The sequence below is a fragment of the Colias eurytheme genome, chromosome 21 (assembly GCF_061535395.1).
Source record: "Colias eurytheme isolate Ceu_HAF_F1 chromosome 21, ilColEury1 Martin Lab GWU primary, whole genome shotgun sequence".
Taxonomy (NCBI): Eukaryota; Metazoa; Arthropoda; class Insecta; order Lepidoptera; family Pieridae; genus Colias; species Colias eurytheme.
The window spans coordinates 561,394-582,835 of record NC_143000.1 but is presented as its reverse complement, the minus strand read 5'-3'; the positions used below and the strand labels follow the sequence as shown (position 1 = coordinate 582,835).

The 21,442-nt window shown below is 33.6% G+C and overlaps 1 protein-coding gene across 1 annotated transcript in view; it reads left to right on the top strand.

Annotated features, from left to right (window-relative positions):
- The window catches only part of pigs (GAS2-like protein pickled eggs), a 75,530-nt gene extending 59,099 nt beyond the window's left edge, over positions 1 to 16,431 (top strand). The window contains exons 3-5 of the mRNA XM_090114551.1: positions 5,008 to 5,571; positions 7,637 to 8,282; positions 14,605 to 16,431. Coding sequence (XP_089970677.1) covers positions 5,008 to 5,571; positions 7,637 to 8,282; positions 14,605 to 15,494 — 2,100 coding nt within the window. The 3' untranslated portion in view covers positions 15,495 to 16,431. The remainder of the gene's footprint in view (positions 1 to 5,007; positions 5,572 to 7,636; positions 8,283 to 14,604) is intronic.
- The last annotated feature ends 5,011 nt before the right edge of the window (positions 16,432 to 21,442 follow it).

Genomic DNA, 21,442 nt, shown 5'->3' with positions numbered 1-21,442 from the left:
ATATAAATAAAATGTCTAAAAAATTAACAAACAAACAACGGAACCCGCATTCATTAAACCCGACAAAACACTTAGCCTTTGTATGTATAATTTATCGATAATTATATCTCCGAGTCGATTATTTCAATATTACCATAAGAAATACTTAAATGTTAACAAGGTGCAATAATAATACATATATTACAAAACATTTATAAGTAATATCACACTAGCGCCATAACCAGACAGTTTAGCATAATTTGTTATAATTACAGACATATTTAAAACAAATGGAGTTTGAATACACAATCTATCGTTTATAAGGCAAAACTTGTTTATTAAAGACTAGCTTTCCGCCTGCGGCTTCGCCCGCGTTTTCAAAGAAAAACCCGCATAGTTCCCGTTCCCGTGGGATTTCCGGGATAAAACCTAGCCTATGTTACTCGTGGGTAATGTAGCTTTCGAATGGTGAAAGAATTTTTAAAATCGGTCCAGTAGTTTATGAGCCTATTCATTACAATCAATCAAACAAACAAACAAACAAACAAAGTTTTCCTCTTTATAATATTAGTGTAGATGTAGACTAAGGGACTAAGCTACATTTTTGCAGTAATTTTTACTAATTACTACATTTAAATCAGTCTTCTTACACAAACATTTATAAACAAGACACCTATAATTACAATTGTTTTTGTCTTTTATCACCTTACTACACAGATTAATTGAAACATCTTAATCGCTCTTAATAATATCAGAGTGGGAAACAGTTCCTGCCTTGTTCTTATAGAGAAGACGCAGAAAACTGATGTCGCTCTTTTGAAATTATTTCGATTTTAAATTTCAATTTTTTCATACAATAATAATGATACGATATCATTACCTGAATGTTCATATTCATTAATAATAATAATATCATTGGTTTTATAATATTATAATGCAGATTTTACAAATGTGTGTTTCATCGTGATACTTGGAGTGGAGTCTTGAGAGTGAGATGGTCTTGGGAACAATATTTGGTTGCATTTCACGCCATTAGTAGCTAAAATTATTTTGATATTTATAAAGATATCAGTCTTGATGTTTACTTTTTATCGATAATTTAATTAATTAGTTTATATTTCTACTGAAAGGGTAAAAAATAATGGATAAAAAGACTGGCTTACGAGTAAAGTCACGGGCAGAGCTGATAGTATGTATTAATATCAACAGCACTTGAACACTACATATATAGAAATAATTATTTTTACCTTCTCACCTTATTATAATTAAATATAATCAACGATCGTTTAATAACAGAGCGGCATTTTTGTAAATGAAACGGAGTTTTTAAATTAATTTACCAAGGCTTAAAAATAAGTGTTTAATTATTTTTGGCCTAAAAATAACTAGTCTTGACAAGAACTAGTAATTTATAAAAATTCCACCATTTTTATACATTACAATAACATTAAATTAAAATAATAAACAATTACCCTTGCAGTAGCTTAAAAATAAAGCTTATTTAAATAATTAACCTACTAATATTATTTATATTTTCAAAGTTATCTAAACCTACTAATTTTATCTTATCTTTAAATTCATTATTTCCAAAAAAAAAAAACTATTAATTTTTCTGAATCATTTCTCAAAAATAACAACAAATAAAATAAAAAATATCGCTCATAAAAAAGACGTATCAAGTTAAAGCCACAAATAACCGTAAACATATGTTAAACCTTAAACCAGTAGTTCACATAATGTTCATGGGCCATGTAATGAGCCCATTAAGTAATTTAACATGATTATATCTGGCAATGGTAGAAGGTGTGTATTCATTTGTAATGTGGCAACGCGACTTGCCTTGCGTGTATAATTATGGTATTTTTTGCAGGTGAATTTAAAAGAAAATCCAAAGATTAATTATACTGAGTTTATCATAGATATTCATTATTCAAAAATATTAAAATCATCGTAATTTGATGAAGAAATATGAAATCTTCTGTGTTTCAGTAGAGCTCACTTTTTTTATTGTGTTTTATGTATCTAGATATTATATTGTATACTTATTACCTCCATAAAGCAACCATGAATGAATAATGAATAATTTATTTTCATCTCTATTTTACTGCGTTGATACATTACCTATTAAAAAAGGCGCTAAAAGTGTAAAAATCATTCAATTCAAATTAAATTATTTAACTACATAAAAGTCGCCAAAATATAACCAAATGCGCACGCGCCTTAAGCCTTCGTCGCAGCGTCCAATTATTACAGATAATTTTATATTTCTGCGATTGTGTCAGAAATTATTTGCGTATGGCAACTGATTTATTCCACTTACACCTCTTTTCAAGGTCACATTATATACTTACAGACTTGACAGATAGGTAGCTGTAAACATAAATACTCGGACACATAAAATTCTTTAGTTCACTGCTCTTTCTCGCTGAAATATTATAGTATTATTTTTTGTGAACAATTAATTATTGAGCAACAGTAATCTATTATAGAATATTAAAAGATATTCTATTTATGATATTTCTCACTACGTCCTAAACTAATATTATAGATATTACAAAATTCACAACCAACACTTTAATGACCTTATCGAGTAACTTACTTTCTGTATTTATCCTATAATTAGTATGTATTTAAAACAAACAAATTATTTGTTTTAACAAATAAATTATTACTATTCCTGATTAAAAAAGGAATAATTCTCCAGTACAAAGCAGAACACACACTTATTTACTATGCGTGCCCACTAAGAATAGGACCGCGCTTGCTGCCAACTTCACACGAAAACTGTCAAATTAGTACTGCCAGCAAAAATGTGCGAAAAAGAATTTTCATATAATTATTTTTTATTGTTCATGATTATATTTAATTATTGTATAATCGTTATATTCATTAAAAAATACTATTTATTGAATTTCACTGATGGATTATGGATAAATTAATTAATTTATATTTTTGATTGATATGATTGATAATTAATGTATAATTATACAGGTGTGGAAACAGTATTCATAAAAAGTTAACATTTTCATAGTTAATGCGGAGATAGCAGTAACAGCGACAGCAATGAAGATTCAGAATACGACGACGATGACGCTGTGTTAAGTGGTGTAGAGGAAATAGTATCCGATTGATAAAAACTGAAATAATATATATGTTTTTTTTATATACGTGCTTTTATTTTCAAATCCTACTCATTCATAATAAATTTGGCGTGAAATGTATTAGAAATACCAACAAAGCGTACATTAAATATTTAAACTGAATATAATTTCTTTATTGATTTTTTTGCACACCATACGCTTTGGTAATGAAGTTAGCGCGTATTACTGAACAATATGGCGTCTTGACAGTCCTATTCTTATTTGGCACGCATAGTACACTGGGTTCATTTCTTCCTCACGTCTCGAGATATTATAATTTCACATAATTACCAACTATCAATATATTTTATGCTTTCTGATTTCATATATCATATTTATTAATGGTATATGCTGTATATGGATTTATGTTTTTATGTTTATTTGCGTTTTATCCGACTGCGAACTTAATGAAGGTTTATGAAATTATGATTCATTCATTTATTCTTCGCATATTATTCGCATATCTGTTTCAGTGGATCTTCTATCTTATAAAGAATTACGTATCTATTAATTATATTTGTTTCTAAAATTTGTGGTATTCTTAAATAATTACTCATCGTTAAAACTACAGAATTTCGAATCCTACATAATCATTATACCTACTACATATTAAAGCCTAAAGGAACAAAATCTCGAGCCATAACTACTAAATAGCATAATACATTAAAATAGGTTAAAATTATGAATATTCGAACATTTCGCAAACGTAAAGGTGAAGGAATTTCGTATTTGCGTGTAAATAGAAGCAAATATAATTTGCATTTACAGAACACGCGGTATTTGGAAATATCACAAAGGACTTGGTTACATATTCAAATTATGTGCGAATCTTTGTTCAGATAATTTAGTATGCTTCACTTTTAATCGTTATTTTAAGTCTTGTCATGTGTCTATAGATTAAGAAAATGTAACCTTTTCATATGTTTTTAGAAAATTTCGAGAAACGATTACACACTTACGAATTACGATAGATACCTACCATAAAAAACATTCTTTCATATTAGGTACCTATATTCTTATTCTATAATCGTAATTGGTTCGTAAAATGTTCATCCAGTCTTATCCCATTAATGATGATTAGAATACATTGGAGAATTCAGTATAGCATACGTAAACAGCGATATGATTGAAGTACCTCTTAGGTATGAGCTTGGTACGAGAAAACAATCCTGAATTCAATTTATTAATATATTAGGTAGGTATATCGATTTCCTACAGTTCCTACAAGTTACAAAATGTATATCTATATCTTGATTTCTACAACCACTAATTCATACAGTTTAAAATAATTTATTTATGAGTGTCGATGTCAAGTAGGATACAACGAAAAAGGTAGTACATTCCCAAATTAGGCGTCCGTTCCTAACATATGGCATGTAGTTATAGAAAGTACAAAAAAAACTTCGTTAGCGCGATTCAGACTAGATTTGTCTCATTACTTTTATCGAATATGGCAACAAATTGGTCTGAGCCTGTTTGTGGCGCCGCTTTACGGCTTCATTAAAATAAAATGTTTCGGAGCGTCTTTGCGGCCACTTGATTCGATTTTTTTGATTATCAATACGGTCATTTAATACTCACAATACAAAGAAAGTTTATAATTAAATATTGACATAGACCTGTACATGTTTGCACAATATATTTCGCATGATCATATCTCGACTTTCTCCATTATTTACAGTTTACGCCAACCAAATACATGTTTAGATAGTTCAGTTAAATAGATAACTATCTAATTCTTCAATATAAATTGTCATATTCAGTATTCAAGGGACATTTTCATTATCTGTGATTTATTACTAAAAACAACCGCTACATCACAGTTAAACTGATAGTGACATATTTTTTCTTCCTTTTCAAAAGCTAACCAACAATATCTTTGTTACAGCACGCGAACGCAGTCCGCGACTCAGCGAAATTGATCATCGAGTCACTGAACACAGAAACAGAGGAGGCCATCACCCTCGCTAGGGCCCTCCGCTCCCGGCCACCTGTCAACATGCTCCCCGCAGCAAAAGCCGGCACCTTCTTCGCCCGTGACAATCTCTCCAACTTCATAGACTGGTGCCGCAAAGCCCTTGGCATTTTGGAATGCCTCTTATTCGAAACTGACGACTTATGCTTACGAAAGAACGAGAAACACGTAGTGCTGTGCCTTCTAGAAGTTGCCAGAAAGGGGGCGGTGCTTGGCATGCCAGCACCACTGCTAGTTCAAATGGAAAAGCAGATTGAGAGGGAATTGGCTGGAGAGGAGTTGAGACCAGACGATTCTGCGTTAGGTCTGGTACCGTCTGGACCACAGCCGCAATTGGTGACTAATGACTTGAGAAGCTTAGACGAGAGAGTCAGGGATTTGGTCGAGAGATGCTCCTGTCCTACGCAGTTCCCTATGGTCAGGGTTTCGGAGGGAAAATACAGAATTGGCGACACTAAGCTGCTTATTTTCGTTCGGGTAAGTTTTACAAACATTCTTTTTACATTTCACATTAGTCTTTATATTTAAAGTTAATTGCTTTTATTTAATAGCAAAACCTTGAATATTAAAATTGTAAAAGGAGTAGGTATGTATATCCAAATAATTCATACAATTCGTAAATAAAAAATGACTGCAAAGGAAAATTATAACGCATCTTTTTGAATAGAGCTAAAATGCTGTTACGAATTAGGCTTGTTGAACTTGAGTTTAATATTTTCAATGCAGTTAACTCGGAACTATAATAACCGATAGGCTTGTCATATTAGGCGCGCTATTAGTAGATATAGATCAAAGCCCATTAGATCTATAGATCGGGATCTATCGCTCCTTATTTGGATCCGCAAGGTTCACACCGAGGCGACGGAGATATTTATTATTTTTTGTATTTATTTTCAAGGCGGAAAGTTTCGTGTGTGATGTGACCTTTCTATTAGTGGAAGAAAATTAAAGAAGAATAACTAGATAGAAAACTCGAATTAATACTATGATATGATGTATCTTTGCTTATCTTACAAAGTAAAGCTGAAATTTTCAGATATTTGTTAAATATTCCTTTATTTAGTATCTCAACAAATATAAATAAAAAATACATCCTTTCATCGAATTTGTACTTTAGAGTATCATATGCATTTTACCCACTAAATAAGCCGTACCAGTCTTCTTAATTTTTTCAACAGGTTTTTCAGTTTCAGAATTTTAAGTAAACATTTATTATTATTATGCACTCCCAGTATTTTGATTATTATAGCCTACTAGCTTTCCGCCCGCGGCTTCGCCCGCGTTTTCAAAGAAAAACCCGTATAGTTCCCGTTCCCGTGGGATTTCCGGGATAAAACCTATCCTATGTGTTAATCCAAGTTTCATTGTAATCGGTTCAGTAGTATTTGCGTGAAAGAGTAACAAACACACACATACACATCCTCACAAACTTTCGCATTTATAATATTAGTAGGACCGTTACTCCTTTCATTGTGACGCGTGCGCAGGCAACTATCATTTCTTGCTTATCTAGCTAAAGCTTCCTGTTTACCTTCGATGGTATTTATCGAGCCGCCATATTGATTCATTGCGCTTGAGAACAGTTTATCAATCATTTGATTGAATTATGCTGAAGATTTTACGATTAGGTGAAATTGTGCTGGTTCTAATTATATGTATGGATGATCAGATTTATATGGCAGTTTAGTATTGACAAGTAACTCATTGAATTTGATTCCTGGAGCCTGGTGAATATTAGATCTCTGTCAAACCATGTTAAAATATATACTTATATTAAGTATATATTTTAGATTTTAGAATAAATAAAGGTATAGAAAAGACCAATACCTACACACGACATTTAAAAAAAACACAAAAGCTCACCCAATAAAAAAAAAATTAAAACGTAAAAGTTAAAACCCAACAAGCGAAACAAAAACTTAACGAATTAACGAATGTACCACAAATGACTTGCAATTAATCACGCAATGGAAAACTTGATTAATCCGAAACAGAACACAAAGGTCACGCATTTGATATAACCATACAAGGAGATGGTCAGTATGAATCATGGCGTACGATCAAAATAGACATTGAGAATAGGTAACCATTCATGGATTAAAATCACTTATAGCACGTGTGTGCAATTTAATGCTGAGTGCTTCCGGACCTATATATGGAGTGGCGGTAGAACTGAGTTCAACAGATGGTTTTAATGTCCAAAGTTAAGGCTAAGGTTCGAGGTTGGGTGCCTTTAATTATTTGTATAATTTATTGGTATAACGAAGGGAATTGTATTTGTAAAACCTTCGTGTATCAAGCTCTTAATGACTCGGGCTTAATCAAATTACATTTATAGATTTACAATTAATGAATTTCGTGGATAATTAAGTACATATGTACTTATATTCACTTAGATTCTATTTAAGAATACGACGTTTAAGAAGAAAGTATACTAAATTAAATTTACATATTATTACCAAGAAATATGATATCGAATAATTATAAAAACAAAGTTGTAATTAATCTATGGATAGCCAACTAAATTGAACTTTCTTTACAGATCCTTCGTTCCCACGTGATGGTTCGCGTCGGTGGTGGTTGGGACACCCTCGCCCACTACCTCGACAAGCACGACCCTTGCCGCTGCAAGGCGCAGCACCGCACCTCCCTCTCCGCGCGTCTAGCCAGACCGAAACACGACCTAGCCGGCGCGACTGTCACTTATGAACGCCCAAGCCAAGACACACAGACCTACAAATCCTACGAACCGATGTCCATGCCGTACCAGTCGAAAGTCTATTCGGAGGAACCGAGAAGCCTGCAGTACCACTCCAATAACAAGCTAGATGCACCCACCAGTCTACCATACATGGACATGGACAGAGCGGCCAGTCCGAGCAGAAAACACTTAGCACCCAGGACGCACAGTCCAGGGAGGTGTTCACCATCACCAGACAGGAGAACAAAGATTGTAACAACGAATCATCTGGTGCCGGCGCCTTTAGGGGTTAGGAATAAAAGCCCCAGGCCGTTGTCTCCCGCGCCGGCTGTGGAGAGCGCGTCGGATAATGGATCGGAGGTGTCGGACGAGGGTTACAGGAGCCTGGGGGTCGTGGCGGGGTCCACACAGGGGTCGCCGTCCACAAAGACGACGAATCGCTACTCGCTGCACAGTCAGAACTCGATGGATGACGCTGATTTTAGTGGTGAGTGTTATTTTGCAATTTAACTTGATATTAGTGATCTGACGCATTCTATAACATATGGAAAATGATTTAGGATCCTCTTAAGAAAATCCTAGTAAAATAGTAACATAAGTTTTAAATGTTTTTATTCTGTTAATTAGACTTTAGAGCTTCTTTTATTTCGGTTCTAGAAGTCAGATGAATAAAATATAAACACTAATGAACTGGCCTCTCCTCCTCATAATTCTAACAACAACAATAAAAACAATTTACCTGTGTCTATGGTTGTTCAAAATCGTTGAAATATGTAGTTTGTTTAATATTTAATACAAATAACTTTTACGTTTTCTCCATGATTATTTAAATATTATCCAAGACCAATCCAAGACTAATAAATCTATATATATAAAACTCAAAGGTGACTGATATAGTGATCTATCAACGCACAGCCCAAACCACTGGACGTATCGGGCTGAAATTTGGCATGCAGGTAGATGTCATAACGTAGGCGTCCCCTAAGAAAGGATTTTAGAAAATTCATCCCCCAAGGGGATCAAATAGGGGATGAAAGTTTGTACCATGAAAATTTATCTTTTCCACGCAGGCGAAGCTGCGGGCAACAGCAGGTCTATAATATAAAAGCTATTTATAGTATAAATATGTTGATAATACGGTAACTCCATTACTACAAAAGTGACGCACGTAAGCATTCATATTAAAGGTGACAATAAAGATATCCTTAAATGGTATTGGAATCCAATAGGATTGTGAATAAAGAGAAATATTTTGTAACGTTACTTAAGTATATAGATTACGATAAATAACTGTTACTGAAATAGTTGTTACGGATAATAAAATATGTATAATTATAGAAATTGTTTGTGTTACAAGACTAAAAAGTTTTGCAATATTTTCATCAGGGTTGTCTGTTTGTTTCATCTGTTTTAATCTAGAATTGAAATATTAAATTTTTTGCTCGTCTCTTACGATTTAACTGAACACAGTCGAATTTTTAATCAATTAGTTGGTTTAAGAGATTTCAATTTTACATGCATACTTAATATATAAAAAAAAAGAAATATTGAAATGTACGAGTTCCTACACAAAAAACTATGATAATAAGTACCTATATAAAACAAATGACAAGCAACTGATTTTTGAGAATCGCCAGATAAAATATATCTATCGAGGACTTTTGTTATTTTGACAGATGTAAACCATTATCTATTAAAATTATGCCATTGATATACATAAAACACGATAAACAAGCTGATTTGAGGTTATTTATGTTGGACAATATTTTTTTAACGCGAAAAAATAATGAAAAAAGACGTGTGGCACTCGGGGACTGCCGCGGTAAAGCTATTGCATAGCATGGCTTCAAGCCACACCTCCGAGCCTGTCGGAGCGTAAGGTTTTTTCGTTACGGAATTTCTCGATTCGGTCCCCGCGCTCAAGACCCGCGATAGAAGCTATGCAATAGCTTAAAAATGTCTGAACAGATTTTTATTGATTTTAGATTTGACTATGTAATAAACGCGATATTAAATGATTGAAAATTATAAATGAAAAACTTGCTAAATAAAATATATCTATTGTACCTACTAAACAACTGCGTTAAATCTTTACTAAAGCTTTTCAATTTAAATCCCAATATAACATGTCATCAAATAAAAATAAATAACAAAATGGACAACGGTTCGCTTTCGCTAATTCAATATTATGCATAAACCTGCAATGACTACTCGGTACTCCCATAACAAATGACAATAAACGCATTTCACTGTCACACTCATGGGAAATATAATTATACTGATATAGATTTCTACTGCGTGTTCTGTATGTAATTATCATATAATAAACAGTTATTGTTTTGAAGTAGAGACAATTTCAAGCTTATTGTTGAAATGAGAAACAGAAATTAGCCCGTGAAAATATATGCAAGCATGTAGCAAATTCAATTTTATTTACAAGAATGTTGTAACTAAAAAGCATAGTATCAGATGAAAATTAAATGGTTTATTTGTTAACGTCATAAATGTTCCATTTTACTCTATTGTCTTTGAGCCTGAAACATTTTGGCGCGAAAACTAAACACTATAATACATCTTTTGCAGGACAAATACGTTTTCGCTCTAGTATTTAAGGCGTTACCCGGCAATTTCGACTATGTTCAACCTCTATAAAGTCTGGTACAACATAAAGCACAATACCGAAAAAAATATATAAAATAGGATAATCTTTGATCTTTAATTGCTCGCGAGGACTTTTTTCCAAAGTTAATAGATTTCTAGAAAAAAAAACCGGCCAAGTGCGAGTCGGGCTCGCGCACAAAGGGTTCCGTAGCAGCAAATATAATAAATTACAGTTAAATCAACCTATCTCAAAAACTATAAGAGATACTTTGATCAAACCAAAAATCGTTGAAAGAGTTAATTAGCATGCATCACCTCTATTTTTTTTAGAATTTTATACCCCGTAGTTATAAAAATAGAGGGGGGGGGACATACTTTTTACGACTTTGAGAGCTGATATCTCAAAAACCGTTCACTTTAAGAAAAATGTTTTTTAGAAAACTTTATATCATTTTAAAAGACCTTTCCATTGATACGACGATATGATTCCATAGACACGGGTATGTACATCGAAAAAAAAAATTTCATCCCTCAGTTACATGTATGGGGGGCCCCACCCCCAATTCTTTTTTTTACTATTTAGTGTCATATTTTTGTAGCGGTTCATACAACACATATTCCCATCAAATTTCATCACTGTAGTACTTATAGTTTCCGAGTAAATCGGCTGTGACAGACGGACAGACGGACAGACGGACAGACGGACATGACGAAACTATAAGGGTTCCGTTTTTGCCATTTTGGCTACGGAACCCTAAAAATGTGCCGTGGTCATCGATTTTTCCGCAAATACTCTATAAACTTTGTAACCTGCTGACTTAGAGCTCTGAAAATTTTATGTTTAATAAATTATCAGTTACACAACAGTCCCTGACGAGGATTTTTTGTTTCACTGATTGGTATCTTTTTAAATACAAAATGCGAGGAAAAAAGAAGGTGCAGCGGGAGAGGTTTGAGATCCGTCAAGTATGGTCAAGGTTATTAGCGCATGTATAAGCCTTAATCTGGGGTATTGTGCACCTATTCTGATGTGGTATTACCACGTATTACGTAGTGTCGATCCCATAGAAGCTTTAGAAATTAGAACATACCACCGCAGATTAAACAGTAGATAATGCTACCAAAACGTCAAATCCATTCTAACGTGCCTTTTGACGTAGCCTATTCTATAATGGAGGTCAATAATTGAAAACAATAACATGTTGTATCCAAACATGAGCATGCCTAACTCATTTGAATATGTCCGAAATGATTTCACTTGCGTTAAGAGGAGGCTCCCTTTCTCATTTCTGGCACTGAGAGACCGGTTACGGTACTAGACGCTAATACAGCCGCAATAAAGTTGAATATCGCGTGCGCCCTTTGATCGCGTTCGAGCTCGAAAAGTAAGTCTCAATTCTTATTTCGTCTATAACTAAAGTAATAATTGATCTAGAGAAAAAATATCTTGGGATTCGATAGTAAACTCTATTTTCTTACTGTTAACATTTATTTTAGACATAAAGTCCAAGTAAATCTTTAAAAAAATGTAATAATCCTTAAAAAAGGCATCATTTTTGAATAAAAAATGAATCGAGTGAAAATGTTACAATTATGTTTCTGTCTTGTACATCGAAAGAAAAAGACCCATTAAATCATATACTAAATTTCCATTTTGATTGTATGTGTGACTGTTTCAGAATATTAATGCAAATTCACATAAAATTTAATAGGTTTGTCATAATGTTTGCTGTTAAGCAAAACTAGTAAACTAAATTGAATGAAATTGCAGAATAAACATAAGATGTCTCTATTCACACCTCGTACAGACATTATAAAATTGTTAACTAATAATAAATAATGATGATTACTCCAGATATTAAAAAAAAACGCGGCTTCAGTTTAACAGTCTTTAATCTGTATCTTGAAAAACTAATATTAAACTTAGAATTTTAATGATATTTAATAGATAAGTACATCAAAACAATACTTAAGTATAATCACAGTTGAAGTATATTGGCGGTTCTTCTCTGTAAAATCTCGGCATTATAACCATTCATAATATGAATTTAGAAAAACCCCTAATAAGAAAGTCTAGTTGAATAAACACCTGAGTTTAATTTTAACATAAAATCATGAAATCTGAAACCACATTTTGCGTAGTAGCTAGGGAAAGGCAATAATAAAATTAGTTCATACCGCTGATTTTCCTGACCTTTACATTAAGTAAGCACGAATAGTCAGCAATGACTGTCTAACTAACTGGAAGGGAATGCTGGTAATTTTACTGTGATCGTAATACTGGCTTAGTAATCAGCCAAGTGAATCATGCTATAACATCTTTGGTATGTTTGAGATTTAGGTAGTTACAGTCATTTTACGGGTGTGTTAATAGGTATGAATAAAATTTGCGGCTAGTAGAATTGTAATACTTGATCTAAATGTGTAAATATTTGACAGTAGAATACATTTAACATTATGTAACTAGATGCTGTGTTAAAAATCTAAAAAAAATATTATGTAGAACTGCATGTTTGATAGGTACTTTCAATTCAAAATTACCTACAGCGTTATGAACGCTTTAAGATCACAATATGTCTAATGAAAATATTCATGTCATAATAAAAAACAGTAAAACAAAAGCAATCAAATAGCTTTTATATCACATAGTTCCTTCATTTGCCATAACCACAATCCACAATGTATTCTAATTTCCTCCCTGCACAATCATCCCGCTCTTTAATTAGTATAACAAAGGAAGGGAATAAAATTGCAAATATTATATATACCATACTAGCTGACCCTACAAACGTAGTCCTGACTTCGCGCGAACTGTCAAACGCGTGAAGTACCTATAAAAATATTTTTGGCGCCAATTTCTTACTTTTTTTTATAAGATTTTTCTGACAGTTGTAAACATTAAAAAAGAATTATCAATCTATCCTCTATCCCTTAGATCTAATCATTTATTCACGCGTCATGCCGTGATAAAGGGATATACAGATTCATTTTTATTTATACAGATTATTATGATATTACTAAATCCTTCATTGCACACGACACTAGGCTATAATAGTCAAGACCAAGGCGTTGTTTATGGCCGCCAAGTTATGGCGAATCAGGAAACGTGATTTTACATTACTCACATTGTTACATTTGTTCATAAATGTCCTTTTTGTAACAGGATTTATATATGTTTACTAGCTTACCGCCCGCGGCTTCGCCCGCTTTGTCTAAAACCTAATAAATTATATACTAAAACCTTCCTCTTGAATCACTCTATCCATTAAAAAAAACCGCATCAAAATCCGTTTCGAAGTTTTAAAGATTTAGGCATACAAAGGGACATAGGGACAGAGAAAGCGACTTTGTTTTATACTATGTAGTGATAATGGACTTAAAAATAAAGAAATGATTTGTTATAGCAATATATCGTGTATACAATTTTCTATTACCTAGCTAATTTGAGTTGGATCTTAAGTTAGATATAAAATCATAGTTTCTTAAAAAACTATTTAGAATTGAAGGTGGAATCAGAAAAAAATCTTATCTAATTATTTTTTATGTACATTTTATAGAGTTGACTTGGCAATTCTTTTAGAACGCTCTAGGTAAACTGTGTGTTGAAAGTTTAAACACATCGCGCTAAGACTTCTTCTGCACTTTCATTTTGATGCTCTACGAATGCTTTAGGCTATTTTTCACATAGAATACATCACGAACAACATTCTAAGTCAGTAACTAGTATTTCATTTTGTTCTCTTGGAATGTGACCTTAAGAATAACGAGCGAAAATTTCAAAATTGCAAATAGCAGGTAGCAGTTATCATTACCCTAAAATGGAATACCATAAGTAATGCCTCTATCGTGACCGTTATATCGATTTTGGTGTATTTACCGTCACTTTATGGCCCATAAAGCTGATAACATTCGAAATAGGCCTATTGTTATTAGTTTATTCACTTAAATGGCCGTTAGAATGGCGTTGTTTATATGATTTATGGATTGTGCTAATTGCTATTTGTTGGTTTACGCTCTGTTGTCTGGTAATCATTGAGGAGCTATGTACACGTTACACGCTTCGCAAATTTCGGTTGCGTGTATTAATTAACACGTCAACCTAATTTTGTATAGTCATTGAAAAACTATCAAAATCTTTTTAACTTGCTAGCTTTTTTACCTAAGAAGTATTTTTATTACTTTTATTAAACGTTTCTTTCTTTTTCCAGAGCGTCTCGACCATGACGACAGCTGCTTAGACAAGACAGACCGGGTCGACGACTACGTGAGCCTCAACACTGGTCTGCGCAAAACCGACTTCTCCGATACCTTCTACGGTGGAAGGAAGGCAAGCTCAGAGGAGAAGTCCAACCGCGCGAGCCCCGAGTCCATTGTCAGCCACGAAAACAACGATTCGCCAAGCAAAAGCCTTCGAGCGACGCGCGAATTCACCGAATCCCCTACGAAAACGATTCGAAGCCGACAAGCCAGCAGGATCCCCCATTCCCCCATTAGAAATAGAACTCCCAGCCGGGGTAATACTCCCAGCCCTAAACATACGCCAGCTCAATCATCCCCAAAACTCACTCCAAAGCTACCGCCTACAGCAAGAAATACATGGGGAGGTAGAACTGCTCCAAACCAAGCGAAAGCAAAAGCCAGGCCTACAATAGGAGCAGATACCTTCGAGAATCCAAACAAATCGCCGAAAGCCAAACCGAAGGCGCAAAACGAGGCATTTAAAAGGAATTCTCCTTTAAGAGCGAGCAGTGCGACCCTCCGGTCTCCTTCACACCAGAAGCCTTTAAGTCCGCTTCTCGAACAGATTTTGCGTTCAGCGGAGACTGCGAAAGATGACGCCACAGTGCTGGAGAAAATGAAGGAAATTATTAGGACATATTCGAAAGGAGAAGACTCGCTGTCGAGGACGAGTTCAAAAGATTCAGATTACGCAGATTTCACATCAGCCTGGGTTATGTCTGATGGAAAATTAGAGAGGTCCACGAGTACTAGGCAACTCGCCGCGCCTAGGAAGGATCGTGGCTCAGGTGCCTCTAGGATACCTGCCCCTGTTTCGATTGGCTGCAGGCGGTCAACCTCCACATCTCAATTCCCTTGACCTGCTCCGGGTCCCCGAAAAGACTGAATTTATATTCGAATCCAGTTTTAGTGTTAGTGATTGGATGTTAAAAGTGAACAGGAGTGTTTAAATTTATATCATGACGATATTTTTTAGGTAAACGACACATTATCGCTACCATATCTATTTCGATAAGTAGTGTTTTTATAAGTCTAACGTAGTACTAATTGTTCTTTATAGAAAATTTGTACTAACATTGACATAACACATTCAAATTAAAATTGTGAAGTGGCTATTTGTTTTGTGGTGAATTATTATATGAAAATGAAAAGAAAAAAAATATTAAAGCTCGTAATTTACCACAAAACATATAGACGGGTCGTAAAATTTCTAACAATTATGATGTTATGACAAAGAAAAATTAGATGGTGCTAAATTTAGGTTATTTAATGCTATTTTAATTTTTTACTGACAAAGTTGTTGACGTTGCAATGTTTAAATACATTTAAGTATTCAACCATTAAAATGTTTTTACTTTATGTATGACGATTTTAGTTATGTTAAGTTACTTATGTTAGTTTTAAGTAAACCCGGCTTTTATAATTATTCCCTACGATTGGCTCAAGTTAGCTTTTGCATTTAAAATGTCATTCCGAATGCGCCGGGATTTTGGCAATTTTTTCTACTTTTTCAGTAATCTCATTTATTTCTGGATGATAAAGTTAAGATAGAAAGAGAGCTTATGATTTGGTAGAGAAGATAGGATACAATGTTTTATGGACACAGCAAATATATGTATATGGTATGAAGCGGAGTTTGGTTCTTTTACCCTATAATTGTTGTGTGCGTAGAAAGAATAAAATTTGTAGTAAATTTAAAATTTTGATGCACTTTTTGGAAAAAAAGTATATAGATTATAACGTAGATCACAAATCGTACCTCAGTAGTATACCAGGGCAAATCAATATTTTTCCACACTATGTGACTATGACTCGTTAACACAACCGTCCATAAATACAATATGGAGTAGATGTCGTTTTCGTTCATTTCAATGGATAATTTAATGTTGAATTAAATTAATGTCCGAAGCGACGATCGTGTGTTGTTTAATATTTAGATGTGACCACAGCCTAGGCGCTATTAAAAAAGCTAAAAAAAAAACAACTGTCAAATCTGTCAAAATTCAAATGACTGTTTTTGGCAGCCAACAATTTGCATTTTGCAATTTTTTGCACTATTCCAATGCGTTATAATAGACATAAGTGTACTTGTATAATTTGTAAACTTATTACCCTTTATTGCCCGATTGTGTGCTATTTATTGTTAACACATATAATAGACAATGCTTCCATAAATTATAGACTAAATCGGCTTGTCTATGGTATTTGATTCAACACAAAAAAGGTTTTATTGTTGCTGGACCGTTCACAGACCGATTTAGTTCATGTAATGTTACTTTATGTAAATTTTTACATAACCAGTTATGTTATCGACCAAGCGTTATAATTATATATTTGCCTACAATCTGCGAATTGTAAAGCTCTTGCTTGTTTTAGGGAAAGTATATGTTTGTCACTCTCTATTTTACCTAAGTCTAGCTAATCTGAGAACATACAGACAGCATAGTTATGAAAACAATTTCACCGATTATGCTAAAAGAAAATAATGGTAAATATACCAATAATAAAAGTGAAAAAAGTTGTGTGTGTGAATTTGTTGTCTTTTAGTTCCCGCCAAAATTTGAAATAAGAAAGTTATCTGTGATAATTTTTTACTAATTCGAATACAACTATGCTGCCTGTATTGTCTCAGTTCATGTTTTTTTTATAATATTATTGCGTTCCCAATTCTGATAGGAGATCATTAGATGTTAATTAAATTAAAAATAATTTAAGAAATATATTATTATTTAAGATTTGTCACTGGATAAAGACATTACAATGATTTAGAGTAGAATTTTTGTGTTTCGTTTTTAAACGTAATTTATATCTTGTCTATTTATCTAAAATAAGTTATTTTACTTTACCTCCTAACAGAATTGGGAATGTTCGATACTATCCTGCTATATTTATTTTTTCGTTTAGTGTCATTGCTCTGTATTAAAAAAAAAACAAATGTCAATGTCATGGCATAAAAAAATGAATCTGTCACTGATGTAGATTATATAAAATTTGTATAAAAAATTTGGAATACCAGCAATGACATTAGATCACGAATCGCGCTGTTCTAGAGGCTAAGCAATGTTTCTCTCTTACGTACGTTACCAGTAATTATGCCATAGAAATTGTTGTAATTCATTCAATAAAATGTCAATAATGGATTCATTGTTCTTTTATTTCTGCCTATACACATGCAATTATATACAATTCATTCAGGATTTAACAATAGCTATTAACTTATACATATATGGGTTTACAATTATTGTGCAATATTGACTATTGCAATTTTTATGAACTACCTATAGATATCCCAAGCTTCATCTGAGTTTATTTTTTTGTGGGACAAGATCAGATAGAAGTGTGCTCAAATCTATTTTTAGAAAATGCCTATAGTTATTAGTCATTAGAACTTTTAGAGTTACCTGCAAACTCAATCTGAAGGTTCGATCATCAATATAAAGTTACTGTTTAAACCATAAAAATATTAGGTAGTAGATAAGGTACCTAAACTCAACATGATGTGAAATAAACAAAAGCGAAATATAAAATAGTAAAAGGAAAATTTTACTACGCAGTTTTAAATTTTATTTTAATCTATTTATGACAGAGGAAATAAACGTTTTCACTGATCGATTTTCTATATAAGTATGTTATTAAAACACCTATAAAGAACGCTCTCCTATTTTATTAATCACATAAAAAACTATGTGCAAATATCTGCTGTTAACTTCAAAATCTCTGGTCACATCACAACTGTCAATTCTGTCACAATAGAAGAAAATTCGCAATGTCCTAATGTTGTATTTTTTTAAATAATGGGCAGTTTTATGAGCTAATAACAATGAGCACTATCGCGGTCCACTTCTGGGAGACTTCATTCTTTTTGCTGATCATTTTTGCTGCTTTCCTCTCAATCCGTGGTCTCTGGAGGGCCACGAGGAACTCGAGGCTATCGTGTCAACGGTATTATTCTATTATTCTAATAAGCATCCTATTTAATTCTGTGCTTGTAACAACAATAATAATTATGAAAGTGGATTCATGTATGAAGAATTTTTTGCCATAAAACATGTTTTATTCTTTCTCAATAACAAAAAAAACTACAGAACCGAACAACGGTTTCTTAATGAAAACGTAAATTTAGGAAAATAAATTAAAGGTTTATTTATAACTAGCGGTCCGCCCCGGCTTCGCCCGTGGTACATATTTCGCAATAAAAGGTAGCCTATGTTCTTTCTCAGGGTCTAAAGATTATCTGTGCCAAATTTCATCAAAATCGGTCCAGTAGTTTATGCGTGAAAACCATACATACATACATACAAACCTTTCCTCTTTATAATATTAGTATAGACTAGCAATGCCCTGCGGTTTCATCCGCATAGATAGCGATATCGTTACAACTTACAGTGAAAAGTCTACTATAGGTCGGACTATAGGTTTAATTTTTAATCACACGATAATCACCTTTACCCCGTCCCGCACTACGGCCTTTTTTTTTTTGTTTTAGTGGGGAAATCTTTCATAGATACCCACGGCCTCCGGGGGAGGGGCCGTGGGTTATGTCGGATTCCTACCGACCAAAACCCCACTGTGTTCCGTCAAGACGCATATTGGTAGAAATTCCTCCATGACCCCCGCACCTACTATTTTCTGTAGATTGACACTTTTAAAAATTCGTTATATCTTTTGAATGGAATATCCAATTCTTTTCATTTAAAAAGTATTTTGCTGGTATTGAAACAGTCTATAATAAAACATCATTAATTAATGGGATAAGGATTAATATATGTGTATCGATAACATGGTTTGATTACTGTCGGCACTTCTATTTACTTTGAAAACGTAAAAAAGTTGTTGTAGTAACATAACTACTGAAGATGGACATATAATAATAAATAATAATAATAATAATAAATCTTTATTTCAGACATCAATATCCATACATAATATAATTACACATACATTTACAATTTGGCATATATTTGGGACATTTAACTTTAACTTATTTATCAGTATAAAAAAAAAACAATTGAACTATTTACGGTTCCTACCTAAATGAACACACAACCAATACCTAAAAATGGGACTGTTTAAGTACTCGGAGAGCGTATTTATGATTTTGTTATTAGAGGAGCGTATACGTGACCAAAAAGATGCTATTCGCAATCTAATAATTGCGAAGAAGTCATTGATGCCGCCATCTGCGAACATGCTAGACGCACTGCAGTACCTAGGCAATTTCATTAGGATGCGGTATGCATCATTATACTGCACCCTAATGGTGCCAAAAGCTTTTCTAGTGAAATTTGACCATAATTGACAAGTATACAAATTTTGACAATATGTTTTAAATAGAATCGATTTTACCTCTTTATTACATTTAGAAAATCTGCGTGCTAGCATGTTGCATCTGACGGCAAGCGCTCGTCGCTCACGTTCAATATCCTCATCATCATTTAGGTTTTCTGTGAGAAAGTGTCCCAAGTACTTAAACCGCCCCACACGTTCAACGGGTGTACAATTCAAGTAAACGTTAGGAACCATATCCGGCCCTCGACCTGCCTTAAACACCATCACCTGTGATTTCCCAACATTATACTTCAGACCATGCTCAAGCGCATAACGCTCACAGATTGAGAGCATGCGCCTGAGACCATTGATTGAGGGACTGAGAAGAACCATGTCGTCGGCGTAGCTCAAGTTGTTAACACAAGTACTGCCAATATGACAACCCACCTTCGTTCTACTCAGTTCCTCAATCAGATCATTTATATACAAGTTGAACAAATCTGGTGAGGTAAGCCCACCTTGACGCACTCCGCAGTTTAACCTATATTCGTTAGACAGCGAGTCGCCCCATCGCACACAATTGGTTTGGTTCTCGTACCAGTATCTCAACAAATCAACAACATTTGATGGAACAGAACTATTAGACAGTTTATTCCAAAGTAGTTTATAATTTACAAGATCAAAAGCGCGGCTGAGGTCCAAAAAACATGCGTACACGGAAGTATCTCGAGTTTTATAATAATTTATGACACTTTTTACGCTAAAAATTGCAGAATCTGTTGAGAGCCCGGGACGAAAATCAAACTGAGCGTCGTGTATTACAACATTCTTCGACAATTCTGGGTAAATAAGTCTTTCAAGAATTTTTCCCAGAATTGTGCCCAGTGAAATAGGTCTGTAATTGTTTAAATTCGAAAGTTCACCCGTTTTATTTTTAGGAACTGGCACCACAACAGTTTTCATAAGATAAGGAGGAAGATAAGAAAAGTTTAGACATAAATTATACAAGTCTGCCAAAACGCGAAAAATTTCCGGCCCTGCGTGTATTATATGCTCTAAACTAAGTCCGTCAATGCCATAACGTCCGTCAAAACATATGGTATCGCGGACTTTCTTGTAGATATTGATCCATTCTATAATACCGTAGAACATTTTTTTGTTCTATCTTCAATAGATTCCGCAGCGCACGCGATGACAGATTTTTTATTGAGGATTTTTTTACACCTTGGGTTACATTATTGCATTTTTGATAAGGATCTCTAATTTTTTTGAAAATGCAATATAGCCTATGTTGCTCATTAAAGATGCAGCTTTCTAATGGTGAAAGAATTTTTGAAATCGGTCCAGTAGTTTTTGCGTGAAAACCATACATACATACATACATACATACATACTTACAAACTTTTCCTCTTTATAATATTAGCACAGACTAATAATAATATACTACGTATACAAATATTAGTATAGATTAATGATGGAATAATTATTTCTACAGCATGGATTAAAACTACGTAATATGGATTTTGCGGCTATAATTCT